This window comes from Chaetura pelagica, unplaced genomic scaffold (assembly GCF_000747805.2).
Source record: "Chaetura pelagica isolate M959 unplaced genomic scaffold, ChaPel_1.0 scaffold358, whole genome shotgun sequence".
Classification (NCBI taxonomy): Eukaryota; Metazoa; Chordata; class Aves; order Apodiformes; family Apodidae; genus Chaetura; species Chaetura pelagica.
In genome coordinates, this window is record NW_009954233.1 from 911778 (window position 1) to 924998 (window position 13221).

At 41.8% G+C, this 13221-nt stretch overlaps 1 protein-coding gene across 1 annotated transcript in view; it reads left to right on the forward strand.

The window, feature by feature from the left end:
- Positions 1-649: 649 nt before the first annotated feature.
- The window catches only part of ANKRD17 (ankyrin repeat domain 17), a 46285-nt gene continuing 33713 nt past the window's right edge, over positions 650-13221 (forward strand). Inside the window, exons 1-9 of the mRNA XM_010003638.1 lie at positions 650-657; positions 2078-2289; positions 2910-3066; positions 5361-5508; positions 5805-5952; positions 6597-6830; positions 7827-7921; positions 12224-12461; positions 12989-13180. Coding sequence (XP_010001940.1) covers positions 650-657; positions 2078-2289; positions 2910-3066; positions 5361-5508; positions 5805-5952; positions 6597-6830; positions 7827-7921; positions 12224-12461; positions 12989-13180 — 1432 coding nt within the window. The remainder of the gene's footprint in view (positions 658-2077; positions 2290-2909; positions 3067-5360; positions 5509-5804; positions 5953-6596; positions 6831-7826; positions 7922-12223; positions 12462-12988; positions 13181-13221) is intronic.

The window sequence follows — 13221 nt, forward strand, 5'->3', positions numbered from 1 at the left end:
TTCTGAGCGCTCAGTAGTTTGCATTTCCAGTGGTGAAATCTGTCTCTTGGCTCCTGAACAGTGGAGCAATTCCTTTCTCTTGCTGCTTGCTGTAGCAGGCTTAGTCCTCTGGAAGAGGACAAACAGCAAGTCCTCAGATGAACTAAAACCAGCTTAAACCCAGTGTTGTAGATGCACGGAGGAGAGCTGACAGCAACCGGCGGAGGACCCTGGAGAGGCAGTAGTGAACTCTTTCTCTAGAACTGGGGAGGAAGCTAGGAGTTGCCTTAACTCTTTTGCCAAGCTGGAAAACTACAGCCTATGTCAGTGTCACTTGGAAAAAGTGGTGCTGAGGAGCAACATGCGATCCTGCAGGACTGTGCTGTGGTCAGCACTTGGGGTCATCACTTCTCATTGGAGGTTGGAAGTCATCCCCTTCAGCTTGCAGAGTTCCCAGGTTTGAAGACTGTGGCAAGGAGGCTTCAAGGAAGGGGAAGGGGGGTTCAGAGGTGCCCTTGAGATGTATACTTGTGTGCTGCCAAAAGCTGCCTGACAGGAGATGCTGTTTCTCAGTGGTACCATTCAGTGGATAAATTGAAGTAATTTTGACAGTGGTTCTCTGCCTTTGTAAACAAGCGAGGTACTGAGGTTTGAGCTATGCGTTAGTACCATGCCCTAGTAAGTTTTGAGCTGGAGGCAGACTGCAGAAAGAAGAGTAGTTGTGTGAGCTCTTCCCTTGTGACAGAGAATAGATGGGAGGATGGAGGGAGACCTTTCAGGAGTCCTGAGATGAACTGGTCACTCCTCTGGTCTGTCTGCCTGCCCACTTCTGTTCCTAAAGCATTTATCTGCAGGAATCTTAACTTGTGACACTCATGGGACTACTTTTAAACTTTGGAGACTCACGTGAATCTTAAGAATAAGATAAATTGTATTTCTGTCTTGATAAACTGTATTCCATGTAGAAATAGGTTACTGCTCTCCTACAGACACTAGCTGTCTTCATCCAGAGATGCTTGAAGTTTTTAAGCATGTTGTAGGGGTTGCTAACACATGGGGTTTGTCTGACAGAAAACATTTAGATTGATTTTTTGTTGTTGTTGTTATTATTATTGTTGTTGTTATTGTTATTATTTTGTTAAGGATTGGGTTTTATTTCAATGGTTTTTGAAGGTGTGGATTTTTGAGGCTGTTGAGCTTTGTAGGGACATGTTTAAGCTTAGTTTTTATTATCTAATCAATGGTTTGATGGCTAGTTCATAGAGTCAGGTTCATGGAACCCTTAGACGAGAGGCTTCTCTGAACTACTGGACCCTGTCCTTCCTTAAGAGGCAGGAAAACACAAGTGGACGCTGATCTCTTCTTTAATTTCTATTCAGCATCTGTTTTCTGAAAAAAAAGGCAGATACATTTGGTTCCATATTCTGTAGGCAATGTTTTATATAAATGTTTTCTTGAGAGAGATTCTGGGAAATACTTGTGTTGCATCTGAGTTGATTATATCTGGAACATGTTTCTGATCCTTTTGAGTTTTTTAATGTTGGATTAGGAAACATCAGATTTGAAAGCAGTAAAGATAGCTGAGAGAATTTTTCTGTAAGTCAGAAAAAACCCCGTTGACACTAAAATAGTGATTACTGGGTTTTTTTGTTTGTTTGTTTTGTGTGCTTAGTAGAGTTTAATGCCATTTGAGGGTACTTTGAAAAGTGACTTGATTGCATGAAATAAAATAGTTCCATTTGTTACAGTTGTCTTTCATGCTTTGGGGAAGTTTAAAAAAAACCAAACCAAGAGCTTGCATTGAAACCCATGTTATCTACTATGTTTAGACCTTCTGGATTGGTACCTGGTCTTTCACTTTTCCCTTCCTGTGTGAAGTTGGACTTGAAAACTGTAGAGTGCAGTGTGAAGATGGGAAGTCAGTCTTAAACTCTTGTAGTAAATCATGTGGCTTCTCATCACAACGCAAAATGGATAAGGTGACAAAAAGTACATTCTTTGGATGTAATTTTGGAAAATTTTACTTCTTTGATGAGAGATAAAGTGCTTAAAGAGCAAATGCTTAAGAGATATCTACATCTGAATTTATTTCTTTAAGTTTTAGAGTAGATTCCAATAGGTTATGTCCTTCTTACACCAGATCTGTTACTTTTCAGGTGGAATCATTTATCTTGGATCAGGATGATCTTGAAAATCCCATGTTGGAAACTGCTTCTAAATTGCTTTTGTCAAGTACTGCCGATGGTGCTGACCTGAGAACAGTAGATCCAGAAACCCAGGCAAGATTAGAAGCTTTACTTGAGGCTGCAGGTAAGTACTTGTGTCCCATACAGATTTAACCCCAGCCCTTACACATGAAACCACACTGCAACTCCTTGCATAAGTCTAATCCATATGAGCATGATACAAATGCAGAATGTAAGGCAGTGTGAGCTTGGCAAGGTTGTGCAAGTTACTGAAGAGCAAGAACTTTGTTAAAACTTTTCAAGTTTTATAAAATCAGAGTTTCATTTAAAGGCTGTGCTTCTAATTAGGTTACTCCAGTGCTGGATTTCTGAAAGCCAACTGAATCCAACTCTGAAAGCCAGAGTCAAAATTGACACCGATCTTGGTTTGCAGCCTTATGTCAAAAACTAAATTGCTTAATAAGGCTTTGTTTTGTAACAATTACTGTATGAAAAGTTTTACTAGTTGCATATGCTAAGCAGTTGAAAAATACCTTTTCTGGGTTGGAAGGTTTCATTCCCATGCATCACATCCGAGTGCAGCTTTTGAATGAGTGTTGTAAGGGGTTCATCCCTTCATTTTGGAAGCCGTAGTTGATGATGCTCGGAACATTTATGCCAGCAGATTTCACAGGCTTACTTGCCATGTCTCTGTTTTCTCCTTTTCTGGCACATGTACTGATTTCTTGTGAATTGGAATGAAAGGAATAGGCAAGCTGTCCACAGCTGATGGAAAAGCCTTTGCAGATCCTGAGGTGCTCCGCAGGCTGACCTCTTCGGTCAGTTGCGCGTTGGATGAAGCTGCCGCTGCGCTGACCCGGATGAGAGCAGAAAGCACAGCAAATGCAGGGCAGACGGACAAGTAAGCCAAGTTTTATACTGCATGCTGGGGATTTTTTCAGTAGGTTGCTACTTTTAGAAGCAGTTTTACTTGTTCTATCACTTCTGATTACAGGGTGGTGAAACTCTTTCTCAAGTGGAATTAGTACCAAGTAAGCAGTGGTGGTTCTCGTGTTAAATATTCCTGGACTGTCAGATCTTGCAACGGGGAGTGAAACAATTAGTTTAGATTTCAGAAATCACACTCTGAGGAATTTCACTTGACCAACTGTAGAAAAAGAATTTCTAAGCTCTTCTATAGTACAGGCCTTGGAACTGTACAGAAACATAGCAGATCCTGAAATGTGTCATTCAGTGACCATGAAGTTAGCCTGGGGACCAAGAAAACCGTTCATCTCTTGTTTAGGGAACTTCAGCATGCCTTTTTAGTTGATGAAGGAAAACAGTCCTGGAGAGCCTGGAGCCTTCATGGCAGTCAGCAGCTTTCTGGCATCAGGTGGGACCTTGGAAAAGGCCTTGGCCAGAGTCGCTGCTTTTAACGGAACTTTCTGGCTTTGTGGCTTTTTATTTTACTGGGACGTTTGAAGCAAAGCAAAGGAAGGTTCCATTAAACTCAACCAGGACAAAGTAGGAACGAGCAGGTGCTGCTCTGTTGGTTGGCGGTTTGTTCCTGGTGTATTGAATCCCAGGAATTGTTTCTGCGTGTGTTGATCAGGACACAGGAGGAAGAGCAGAACAGGATTACGCCTCCTCCTGTTTTCTATGCATCCCTCCCTGCTCCCAGCCATCTCTTTTTTTGTGAACAACAGCTGTTGCTGAAGTTGTTTCCAGGATAAAGGATGTGGGAAGCAAAAGTAAATGTGGGAAATGCAGTGAACAGACATCTTTGAGGAATCATTCTCCATATGCTAAGACTGTGTCTGATGGCACAAATGAAATAGGAGTTCTGGGTTCAGTATGCACACATAAGTGAGTCCTTGTTACACAAATACCCGACTTCTACTTCCTGAGTGTTTTAAATTGCTTATATTTGCATTGAGATCAGTGGCTTGCAAGAGTTTTCTGTCAACTACCTTATTTTTCCACTCTCTTTCAAGTTAGTCCTGTATTGATGGGACTTCTTAGATGAAAGGGCAGAGGGCGGGGTGAGGCCTATAGTCTTGGATTTATTCTTTTGGCCCAAGTAATTGGATCAATAATAGAGAAATATACTTTGATTTTTTTTTTTTTCATTCTTTAAAAACAGTAACTGTTTTGGAATGAAGGCAGTATATAGACAAGATAGAGTCAGAGGGACTGAAAATAGGCTTTCAGTAGGCCCTTTTTTGACTGAAACACACGGAAGTGAAGAACTCATGGAGTGACACAAGAATCACAGGTACTTTGAATTAGGGCTTGCCAAACCATTAGGGTTTTACACTTTGGCTTGGCTGAGTTAGGGCCACAGCTGAAATACCAGACTGTGTTACAAGAGTCTTGGATTTTCAGCACAGGACAGAGGGGAAGTGACTAACTGTGTTACAGGAGAAGAGTGATGCAGGTGCTGTGTTGTACTTCAATTAACAGTTAAAGTGCTGAACAGAAGTTAGGGTGGTGTTAAGATGGACAGGCCGTTTCCATGTCCTCTGGTCCTGGGGCAAAAGAGGATGTGACCGTAGCTCTTGAGCAGTGGTTGCTGATTTGGAAAGGAATACTCATGGTGTTGTACTTTCAGTGATTTAATCAGTTCTCATTTTTTTTGAACCTAACTTCAGATAATGCGTGGGGCAGAACTTGTATTTTCCAGCTGGAACTACAAAGTAGGAATGGGCTGTATTTCTGTCATGATTAGTAGTATAAACCAACAGTTATTTGTTTGCAGTGCTCTTTTGTCACTACTTATATTCTGCGTTATTAAATGATTACCAAGAAAAGGTTTTTTACTTCTGTAGGACATAGCGTTGTGCTCTGTATATAGTGCTCAGTGAACCAGGTCCTTGGTCATGTCTTCTCTTACTATGTTTTCTGCTTCAGTTGTCCTTACTGCAGAGTTTGGTAACCTAAGTGGTCATCCTGCAGATGTTTCCCTCGTAAACTTCTGTTAAAAATCAGTCCTAGGAGGGGCTGAGTGTGCATGTGACTCCATTTTCAGAAACGATACATGGAAAATCACAAGTGTAAAAATGGCACCTCTTTAATTAGCAGTTGACACTTGTTCAGATCACGTTTCTTAGGTTTTTTTGTTGGCTGCTTCCTCACTGCACGTTGGGTTTTTCCTCTGTGCTCAGGGCAAGCTTTTCAAGCAGAGTCACTTTTCAATGCTTTCTGTCTTCCCAGCCGCAGCTTGGCAGAGGCTTGTTCAGATGGAGATGTAAATGCTGTGCGGAAGCTGCTAATTGAAGGGCGGAGTGTGAACGAGCACACAGAAGAAGGGGAAAGCCTCCTTTGTTTAGCCTGCTCAGCAGGATATTATGAGCTCGCTCAGGTTGGTTTCCTGGCTGGTTTTAGTACGTGTGTACTGTACAAAAAAAAAAGGTTGAATGCATGTGTTCTGGTCTTAGGCACCTGGAAGGTGCTGTTAAGGTAGTGGCAAATGTAATTTAACTGGCAATTGAAGACTTACACACAAAGTGATACTGCTAACGCATTCTTTGTGCCTACCTTACGTGTTTCTGACACAAAACTGTGTTGGTGAAGGTGGGAGCTTTGGGTAACATTTCAACCATCCTAACAGGCTGATTTGTCACTTGCTGATGTTGTTGATGCCCTTCTTGTTGGCAGGTTCTTCTGGCAATGCACGCTAATGTAGAGGACCGAGGTATTAAAGGAGACATTACACCTTTGATGGCTGCTGCTAATGGTGGACATGTCAAAATTGTCAAATTGCTGCTAGCTCATGGTGCTGATGTAAATGCACAGTCATCAACAGGTACGGAAGTGTGTGGGAGCTTGGTGAAAACAACAGAATAGCTGAGATTTGCAGTATGGAAAACTTGGTGTGGAAATCTGGGAGGAATGTCTCAGCCAAGCAACACAGAATGCGTCCTTGTGGTTTTACTGTTTAGCTTCTGCTTTTGTTTTAAAGAAGCTAAAAGATACTAGTTCTGGAGATACAAAGATGGATAAGGTCAACTAGTAACTGAAGCTTATTTGCATACGTACATTTATTGTCAAATGGTATTTTAAGCAGAGTTTGGGAAATTTGTGTATATACTGAAATTGATTTGGTGATGGGTGTGGGAAACCGAGGGAAAATACTAAACGTTAGAAGATAATCCCCTGGTTTTTGTGAGGGAAGCTGGGATTAACCAGGCTGGGAATGGGAAGGGAAGTGCATCGATGCAGTTACCAGACTCCTGGAGAGCTTCAGTCTGTCAGCATTGAGCTACTTCATGCATTTACTTGCATTTTTTTCCCCTCCTCCCTGTAGTTCTTGGTCTCTAGCCTTAAAAAAAAAACCCCTGTTCCATAAGGTAACCAGGTAAAAGGGACGAAATGGAGCATCAGCTGAAGTTCCCAATGTGGAAGTGCTGTCACATTGTGTTTTCAAACCATTTTGTCTTCTGGTTTTAGGCAATACAGCCCTTACATACGCCTGTGCTGGAGGCTATGTAGATGTTGTGAAAGTACTGCTGGAATCGGGTGCCAGCATTGAGGACCACAATGAGAATGGTCACACTCCTCTGATGGAAGCAGGGAGTGCAGGCCATGTGGAGGTGGCCAGAGTGCTGTTGGAAAATGGAGCAGGCATTAATACGCATTCCAATGAGTTCAAGGAGAGTGCACTCACTCTGGCTTGCTACAAAGGTACCAAACCCCATACTTGTTACAGAGGTGTAATGGGTGTGGAAAAGTGTGACAGGTGGGGAAAGTATTTTCAAACTTCTGTTTATTCCACCTTGCTGTCCAGGGCAAAATTATTTTAAAAGCTGGGAATAGACACTTTCTGCTGTTTTTCTTTTGGCTGGGATACCACCTAGCATGTGTGCAGCATAGTGGAAGGATGATAGGTGTGGACAGTGTAAATATCAAGATACAAAATGTACATTTGAGCCTCTTTAATCCTTCATAAGATGTTGTTGTTTTCTGTGAAGTGAGTTATGAGGTGAGGAAATAACACACTTCATCACAGAGTATCGTAAGCTTTCTGTAACGTAATTGCATTTTACAAGGTGTATCTGTTTAGGTTTAGAAATTATTTAAATTTGAAGGACTTAGCACTTGGAAAACATGCAAGACCTAGGGTCTTGCTTTTAGGTGTTATTCCTTAGGCAACAGGCCCTGCTTGCCTCCCTTGGAGTATTAGACAGCTGTCTTGCATCACCCAGGCAAGGGATGAAGGTGTTTTAGAGGCCAAATGTATTCACACAGCTGAGCAGTTGCTGCTATAATCACTTCAGGACACTTTTTATTAGAGCTATTAAGAGTGGCTCTTGGCAGAGTAGTGGATGTTGGTAGCGGAGGTACTTTGGCACCTCAGTAGGAGATGGTCCTAGTCTTTCATTTATGTTTCTTTTACCTGACTTGATAAATTCTTGCTTTGTTGCTGAATGCCTTCATAAACCATAGTAATTCTCCTTTGTGGTGGTTGTCAGAGCAAAGGCTGTGTTTGAAAGAGGGTAGTGGGACCCCAAAACATTGTTTCCCTGAAAAAATGTGCTTGGGCTCTGAGGTTGGAGAGATGAAAAAAAAATAAATCTGTGTTTAGTCAGTTATTCACTGTGATATATTGGACAGAAGTGAAGATATTCAAGTCTTTTATAAGTTTTTCACATTTTATCTGTTAAATATTTCTCCACACAGGCCATCTGGAAATGGTGAGATTTCTACTGGAAGCTGGTGCAGACCAGGAACACAAGACAGATGAAATGCACACTGCTCTCATGGAGGCTTGCATGGTAAGAGATGTATGGTATGAGCACTGAGGCATCTGCTTTCTCTCTTCACTTAGTAGCAATTTTAGTAAATAATAGTCCTTTATGTGAACAGAACCTTTTAGTTGTTTGTCTTGTGGAATTGAGCAGGTTTCTGGGTGAGCAGCTTTCAGTTTACAATGGGCAAATCTTTTATACAGGAGTCTCCAAATGAAGTAACTGCAAGTGGAAGTTTCTCAGTGGTTGTTTAAATGTTTTTAGTAATTCCAATGTGTGCTCAGCATAGGCAGTGAATATGGTCCCAACGTGGCTATTGGAGGCATTTAATATATCTGTGTCATATTTAAGGAGTTTGTAAGCTCATTCATCTTTCAGTAGAGGTGATTGTTTGGCTGTGCCTATGCAGCTTGCTTTAGTGTGGTTCACACAGCCATGTGCTCCTTGAAAACACAGGGTTGGAAGCTGTTGGGGAAACAACCAGGAAATGGGGGGGGAAATTGGTACATTTGTGCTAAGAAGAATACTCTGATGCTGCTGTTGTACCAGTCTGGGACAATTGTGAAATGACAGCGTAGAACAGATAGCCTTTTTGGGAAATGTGTCCAGCAGGTTGAAGAAGGTTCTCTGCCCCCTCTGCTCTGCCTGGTGAGACCACACGTAGAGTATTTTGTCCAGTTCTGGGCTCCCCAGTTCAAAAGGGACAGGAATTTACTTGAGAGTGTCCAGTGGAGGTTACAAGGATGATTAAGGGACTGGGAACATGTCTTAAGAGGAAAGGCTGAGAGACCTGGGGTTGTTTAGTCTGGAGAAGAGAAGACTGAGAGGGGATCTTAGTGTAAATATCTGAAGGGTGGGTGTCAAGAAGGAGGGGCCAATCTCTTTTCAGTGCTGCTCTGTGATAGGATGAGGTGAAATGGCACCAAGCTACAACACAGGAAGTTCCACCTCAACATGAGGAGAAACTGCTGTGAGGATAAAGGAGCCCTGGGACAGGGCCCAGAGGTGTTGTGGAGTCTGCTTCTCTGGACACTTTCAAGACCCATCTGGAGGCATTTCTGAGTGACCTGCCCTAGGTGATCCTGCTCTGGCAGAGGATTGGTCTCGATGATCTCCAGAGGTCCCTTCCAACCACTAACCATCTGTGATTCTTGTGAACTACTCTGATTTTTGGATAATGTTTTTTTGCCATAGAACACAAATACAAGCTTTTCATTTTATTAGCCTTGTGTGGCCTCACATTGTGAACCTGTGGTGATAGAGGAGTGCTGCAATTCCTTATATAGTTTTCCTTTTCCTGAAATAACTGTAATGTTTCTAAAATCAGCCAGTTAATGTCTTTTCAAGGAAGCTAATGGCTTCAGATAGGGGAATCATTAACAGAAACCATTATACTTCAGAAAAAGTCATTAGAAGGAAGGCATGTGGATAAACAGAACTTAAGCTATTGTTTATCACACTCTGAAATCTTAATAGGTCAGCCATATGAGTATCAGGGGTGCTGTCCTTGCAGTGAGTGCTCTGGAAGGTGACAATAAACTTACCTTGTTTGATGTTGCAATAGCCTTCTCCTCGGAACAGCTTTATGACAGATCAGAAATTTACAGAGCAAGCTGCTGTTTCATGGAGCAAGCCTTCTTTTCCTTGATGCCCTCTTCCCCCCACCTTCTCCCTCTACCAACAGCCTTTTTTTTTTTTTTAATCAGACTTTTATTAGGACTTAGTTAGCAATAGGAAAAAAAAAATAGATCTGTCCCCTGTATTTCTGGTGGAAACTGTTCCTAAGTAGGCATTTCTATGCTGCTGTTCTGGAGTCACACAGTACCTTCAGTTCTTCTTCAGAGAGGGAGCAGCTTTCTATAGCAGTACTTTAAAAGGTGGCAGTCTGAAATAAAGCAAGGCAGAGGCTTCTCATCTCAGCATGTTTTGCTGCAGAAACAGCTGTTACTCTTCAGTAGCAGAAGGCAACTATCTTGTTTAGAGTAGCATTGATCTTGGACATGGGTTACAGAATTGTTTCTGTGTGGCAGCACTTCGGTACAAGCCAGTGAGACTGAATCCTTGCCCTACAAGGCATTCGGGGAAACTTGTGACTGAGCTTTTTTATAGACAGCAGTCAGCGCTGGTTTGATGCAAATGAGGTGTTGGGCAATGTGACTTGCCTTGTGGGAGCAGAAAGCAGGTTTGTCTAGTTTGTGCTTCCTCTTACTGGAGTGTATCTTCACAGTGAGGGCTGAGCACTGATTGCCCACAGTGGCTGATCTTGGAAATGCACCTAGTTTACTTGTGCAGGTTCGTTAGACGACTTTCTGTCCTCTAACAGCAGTTTTGAGGCTTTTTCTAGCTGTTGGAGAAGAGCCGAACAGCACCGCCCCTTTGCAAGCTTTGTTAAAAGCACGGATCAAATTTCCTCCTGTGGTTAAACACCAGCAGATTCTCAAGGCTGCTTGGCCCATATAAGAAGCTTTGAAGCATACCTTTATACTGCTGTTTGCCAGGCTTGTTGGGAATCAGGGATGGTTAGTGAGAAGTCTTGCCAGAGCCTGATGGTTGAGGCACTGTCTCTGCATTTCCCTGAGGAAAGATTCTTTATGGAGTCTTGGAGTTTCTCCCTAAAATAGTATTATCGTTTGATTTAAAGGTGAATACGTCCTAGTTAGTGTCCTAGATATTTTTCTGAGAGGAAATAATGTTTTGCTCCCTGGATATCAGAAGAAAGTATAAAACACTTAAGAAAGTGAAATGTAAAAAAGCCAGATGCAGTTTGGTATTTTGTCTGGAAAAGAGCTTGTTGGGGTTGTGGTTTCTACTTGGCAAGGATAGCAACGGCAGCGATTTGCTGCCTCTGATTAGTTAATCTGAGATCAAGGTGTGCTTACCTTGTTCAGTGACAACCTTGGGATAGCCTTGTGTGCCTGGCAAGCTCTTTCTTCTCTGCAGCCCTCCTCTGTTCTTTGTGTCAGACATCTTTATGGTTACTGTTAAATTGGAATGATGGCAGCTTCCTCATGGAGAAAACCAGCTTGGAGAGTTTGTGCTGTTGTTGGACTGTGGTGACCCAACAGCTCTCTGCTCTGTCTAAACAGAAGCAGAACTGGATGGCAGCTGGATATGTCACTGTCAGGGATCCAGTGTCAACATACAGCTGAAAAGCCACTTCAAATAGTTCCTGAATTTATGGCATACTCAAAACGTGACGAAGATCCTGTGCTCAAATGTTTTCTCTGTTTATAAAGGAAGAAAGCAAACTTAGGAGCTTGGTAAAACGAGTTTGACAGCATGATAATGGCAGGATTTTCCAGATACCAAGGGAAGGCTGTAGTGCAAGTGGCTCCTGTGATGTATGAGGAGCCCCTGAGAAACAACCTTTTTTTGGCTTCTCTCTTGGAGGGAGAAAGTAACCCCTGACTGCTATTAAACTGAGCAGTGAAATAGTTTTGCAGGAGCCAAAGTGTTGTATTTTCTGCCTCCCTCCCCAAAAGCTGGGAATCTGTAAATACTCGGAGACATGTGACGACAAACTGTATTCCTGGCAGGTGTTTTTATAACTAAAATACACCGTATTTAACAAATAATGCATCTGCTTTTTGAATTTAAAACAAAACTTCCCCACTTTGACAAAGTGGGGAACATTAGCATATTGAGTGACTTGTTTCCAGTGTGATGGTTTTGTAGTCTGTAGGAAGAACATCAAAACCTGTTCTTAGATCTAAGAGGACTATTTTTTTAACAGAAATTTTCTTAACACTCCCTTATTTATTAGACTGCCTGTATTGTTAGTAGTGAATTCGTTGGCAGAAAGCAAAATGAAATACATTAGAGTGAGAAATACATTAGAGTGTTAACTTATTCCTTAGAATTTGTGGTTTTAGATAGTTTTGCATGTAGTTTTGTACCTTCTAACCTTCAGTTAGAAGGTTTTGCTTTTGTTCTTGTGGAAGAGGCAAGCTTCTAAAATAGTATCCAACACCCTATCAAGTGTTTGGGTTTTGGTTTTTTTTTGTTTTTTCCCACCTGACTAAGCTGATCCCAAACATTTGAGCTTCAGTCTGATACAAAGAAGTTGACCAGCTTGTTACTTAGGCCATCAACAGGAAAGTTTGATATGTGGTTCACAAAATTTTAGTTTTGAATTTTCTTCACCTGCCTTTTTAATAGTAGCCCTTTAGCCTTTATCCAAATACTGTTAAGCAAGTTTAATTATATTTTTGGACTTCCTGTCTCACTTGTTTCCCTCTGTCTTCTGAGTGAATTTAAGTAGGTGACTTCACAAGAGGAGGAATTTGTCTCTTTTTTCCATCTCTTGATTTTGGTTTTTTGAATTCCTAGGATGGCCATGTGGAAGTGGCAAGATTACTTCTGGACAGTGGAGCTCAGGTGAACATGCCTGCTGACTCTTTTGAGTCTCCATTGACTTTGGCAGCCTGTGGTGGGCACGTTGAGCTGGCAGCTTTGTTAATTGAACGTGGAGCTAACTTGGAGGAGGTCAACGATGAAGGATACACACCACTAATGGAAGCAGCTAGAGAAGGCCATGAGGAGATGGTGGCCCTATTGCTTGGTCAAGGTAACTGTTGTGCCTTCCATGGACTGCAATTCAATAGTTATCTGCACATGTGGCAGGGAAGCTAAGTAACTAAATTTGTTTCCTCCTTGTACAAGTTCTCTGCTTCCCCCCCTTTTTTTAATGTTTGTTTCTTTTTAGCAAAATATCCTTTGCTGTACTCCTTTACTTGGTAAGTGGTCATTCTGACCTGTTCTTCAAAACAGGTTTGCATTTGTCAGACAGACGTCAAATAGCAAACAGCTCATGTGATTAACTTGCACTCTTCACGATGGCCTTGGCCAATCTGGAGATGGTGTTATTGTTGAAAAGCTGTAGAGAAATATGTTGAGGTCTTCCGAGGCATTTCCAAAGTAGTTAAATACAGTTTACATCTTTTAATTTGATACATTGTGATTTTAGAAGAAAACTTCTTCAGGTCTAGAAATGAGATACATGGTAAGATGATGTCTTGTGCATGTAAATAGCTTTGTCTGCTGATACTCATTTCATTTCTGATGTATGTGTGGTTTTGATGTTTTTGTTTTAAGGAGCAAACATCAATGCTCAAACAGAGGAGACACAAGAAACAGCATTAACTCTGGCTTGCTGTGGAGGTTTTTTGGAGGTTGCAGATTTTCTTATTAAAGCAGGAGCTGACATAGAACTTGGTTGTTCCACACCTTTGATGGAGGCTGCCCAAGAGGGTCATTTGGAGCTGGTTAAATATTTATTAGCTGCAGGTATGGAGTAATTTTGTTACCAGTTTTGTGGAAACTTACTG